The 3,531-nt window shown below is 64.5% G+C and overlaps 1 protein-coding gene across 1 annotated transcript in view; it reads right to left on the bottom strand.

Moving 5' to 3' along the window:
- Positions 1 to 1,232: 1,232 nt before the first annotated feature.
- RNF187 (ring finger protein 187) overlaps positions 1,233 to 3,531 on the bottom strand; it is an 8,557-nt gene continuing 6,258 nt past the window's right edge. Inside the window, exons 3-5 of the mRNA XM_044917034.1 lie at positions 2,371 to 2,483; positions 1,957 to 2,178; positions 1,233 to 1,535 (exon numbers count right to left, since the gene is read on the bottom strand). Coding sequence (XP_044772969.1) covers positions 1,533 to 1,535; positions 1,957 to 2,178; positions 2,371 to 2,483 — 338 coding nt within the window. The 3' untranslated portion in view covers positions 1,233 to 1,532. The remainder of the gene's footprint in view (positions 1,536 to 1,956; positions 2,179 to 2,370; positions 2,484 to 3,531) is intronic.

Raw genomic sequence — 3,531 nt, 5'->3', positions numbered from 1 at the left:
AACAGCCGGCCGCACTGGGATGTTCCTGGCCTGCTGCGCTGGTGCCTGCCCCCGTCCTCCACCCCCATCCGGAACAGGGACACCCCTAGCACTGCCCCCGACTCGGAGGGCTCAGGAGTACTTATCAGGGTTACGTGGCCATGGTCACACGGTCTGCCCACAGAGAACGGGTCCCCAGGGAGGAGGCAGGACTGCGGCTGGCCTTGGCCTAAGCAAGTCTCCCCCATGTCACTCGGTGGAGGCGTGGGGCCCATCAGGATAAGTCCCATCTACGGGAAGCCCCTTAATGCTGCAGCCTGGACACAGGGCCTCCCTGGAGACTGGCTGGGCCGCGACGGAGACAGGAGGAGGGACGCCAGGCAAAGCGGCTGAAGCAAGCCCTCTGTGCGGGGCGCCGGAGCGCCGGCCACGCGCCAGGCACGCCACCCCCAAACTCACAGAAACGGTGCTGGGAGAACTCGTCTGGAAATGCACCGTTGATCTTAAGTCCGCACGATGTGGTCCGACTCCCAGCCTCGAGCGTCCTTAGCGGCCCCCTGCGTCAACACCGCGGGGCGCTCGTCCCCACTGCTTTCTGTGCTCTTGCTTGCACAAATTTACACCATGAGGTGACCGCAAGTCGTGGTCTCGGTACACTCGTCTATCGCAGGGAGTGTGAAGCAAAGGGAGCGAGGAGCAGAGCGAGAGGAAACTCGGCGTCCAGGCCTGGGGGGGACCCGTGCCCCGCACAGTCCCTCTGGTCTCCCCAGGAAACACACCCAGGTCAGCCAAGGGCGGGCAGGTGGGAGGGGGTGGACGGAGGCTGAGGATAAGGCAGGTCCCTGCGGAAAGCCACGGCACCAGAGGGGAAGACGGTGCAGAGAGAAAGCAGCACAGCTGAGCAGACACACCAGGCGACAGAGGGGTGACGGAGCTTCGAGGACACGGACCCCACAAAGACCCCGAAGACAGAGCTGAAGCTGTAGGTGCAGGCTGTGTGCGGGCGCAAGCCAGAGACAGGTCTGACCCGCCTGCCCGCCCTCCCCACCCAGATGCCCGGAGCGTCCCTCTCCCTCCGCGTACACCCCAAACGTACCCTTAGTGCGCATGCCCGACGCGTACGCGGGGGTCTGCGTGTCCAGCGGACCTGCCCGAGTGGCATTTCCATGGGGTGAGGGCCAGTCTGGACGGTCCAGGCTGCCCAGGGACAACCACGGCCCCAGAGACGCCAGGCCAGTAAGACTCGGTGGCAACGACAAGAGCTTTATGAAGAGTCGTGATACCCTGGGGTTGATACCCCTGCTGCAGGTCTCTATGGTGAAACGTGTACAGCCTGGGGAACATCCACACCCAGAGGATAAGGGAACAGGGACACTGTCTCGAGCAACCCAAGGTGGGCACCTGTGGCATGCGTCCTGCGTGTGCACCTAGGTGCACACCCTCATGGCTGAAGGATGCTGTGTGTCCAGAAGGCGGCCATGGAGGAGCTGCTGGGGGCCAGGCCAGGGTGGATGGAGCTTCTTGGGCCTGGAACCGGCTCAGGGGGCAGGACATCACTGCAGGGGCAGGGGGAGGGGTGGGGAAGGAGAGAGGCAGCTGCCTTGCTGGACCCAGCCCCCAGCAGCCCCCACAGCCCACCAGCCCCCACAGCCCCCACTAGCCCCCACCAGCCCCCACCAACCCCCACAGCCCCACCGGCCCCCACCAGCCCCCACCAGCCCCCACCAGCCCCACATATCTCGCCCAGGCCAGAGCTTATCACATCCACTCCACCCCCTTGGAGCAGATTACTCAGCCTTTCCAGAATCAGAATGGCACCCTGGGGACCTCGGGAGGGGAGGACAGGGGCTGCCAGATCTCCAGAGCTCCAGATGAGGGGCTGTGTGGAGGCCAGTCAGGCGGCCGGTCTGAAGCCCTCCATCCCCCCGGGCTGCCCCGGCACCCTGCCCTAGGGTCTGGACACAACGGAGTGCTCACCTGGAGCAGCATGCTGAGGCCCAGATTGCGGTGCCTCCTCTCCAGCTCTGACACAGCCTGCAGCAGGGACCCAAAGCGCTCAGCCGGGTCAGCGTCCTCATCCTCCGGGGACCCCTCCTCTTTATCCGCCTCCTGCAGAAAACGCTCCTCCTCCTCGGCAAAGAACGCCCTGAGCTTCTTGTAGTCGGTCAGGGCTTTCTTCCTGCGGTCCATCACGTGTCCCTGCAGGGCAGGGAGGCAGACGGCGGGGAGGGACACCTGTGTCCCCAGGATACACCCTGGGGCCTCCCGCCCCCACCGCTGCCCACCTCGGGGAGAAGGGCCTGCTGCTCGGTGCACGGCACTCAGCTGCATCCCTGCCAAATGGGGTCAGGGTCCCCTCCTCGGGCCGACCGCAGGCCTGCCGCCACTTGCCTTCCACACTGCCGCAGCGGACTCGGCCTGGCCGTGCAGATCCCGGGCATCGTTCAGGTCTTTTCTCATAATCTCCACAGACCCCTTGTTCTCCTGGGAAGACACGCTGGTTACTGGTGGGCGTAAGGTCAGAAGCTCCAGGGTCCCCTCGCCCAGTCGGGGGCAGACTCAGCCTGTGACCGTGGCCTGTCAGTTCTGCACAAGCCGACCAAAGGCACCAGAGGGGGTCTCAGCTACCCCAGGAAGCTCTCTCCAGAAGGAACTCTGATAGGAAAGACCTGCTAAGACTACAACCAGGCAACTGGACAAAGACCAGGCTCTGGGGTCCCTACTGTTATGTCACCAAGGGAGCGATGCTGAGTGGCTTCTCAAGGGTGCAATGACCCTAGACCTAGGGTCCCCCAGCAGAAGCAGACCCCAGCTCCCGTCCAGCCACCCCCAGTGCCCATGGGGACCCAGGACCCACCACCTGACAGAATGCTTCCCTCCCCGGTCTTCCCTAGGGCGGTGGGACCACACACATTGTCTCTGCCCTGAAGGAGGTCCTGGCTGTCTTTACTCCCTCTGTGACCCCACCTCCATGGGGGTCCCCAGGCCCCAGCTACAACCAGCGTCTGCAATAGCGGGTGTCTACCCAGGGTCCACAGCACAGCGAAGGTTTCCACGTCGAGCGGGTGGGGTCGCGGAGAGGGAGTGGGAAGGCGGTCTGGGGGAAGGGAGGGGGACGCACTGGACCTCAGCAGCTGACGGCCAGGCTCATTGCCTGGTCCACCAGACAGGATCTCGGGGGTTAGAGCCAGAGGGGGTGGGGCTGCTGCCGGGTGACGTCACGCCCAGAGGCAGGGCAATGAGGTGCTGGGGGCGCGGTATGGGGGCGGGGTCGGCAGATGGACACTGTCTTCAGATGGGGGGAGGGGTACAACAGTCCGAAGATGTAATATGGGGATGAGTGTGGGAGGTGGAGGGAAAGGATACGGCCCAGGGATGGGGGCCGGCGATAAGGGAAGAGGACACTGTCCAGGGGATGGGGAGGTGGGGCACAGGGCACCGTGTGCCAAATGAGAAGGGAAGACAGAGCACAGTCTAGGGATGGGTGAGGGGCAACAAGGCATGATCCGGGGAAGGGGACCGGGTTGGAAAGAGGACAGGGCACCGTCAGAG

The sequence above is a fragment of the Neomonachus schauinslandi genome, chromosome 7, assembly GCF_002201575.2.
Source record: "Neomonachus schauinslandi chromosome 7, ASM220157v2, whole genome shotgun sequence".
NCBI classification, from domain to species: domain Eukaryota; kingdom Metazoa; phylum Chordata; class Mammalia; order Carnivora; family Phocidae; genus Neomonachus; species Neomonachus schauinslandi.
Note: the sequence above shows the minus strand (reverse complement) of the source record. Positions and strands in the feature narration are given on the sequence as shown.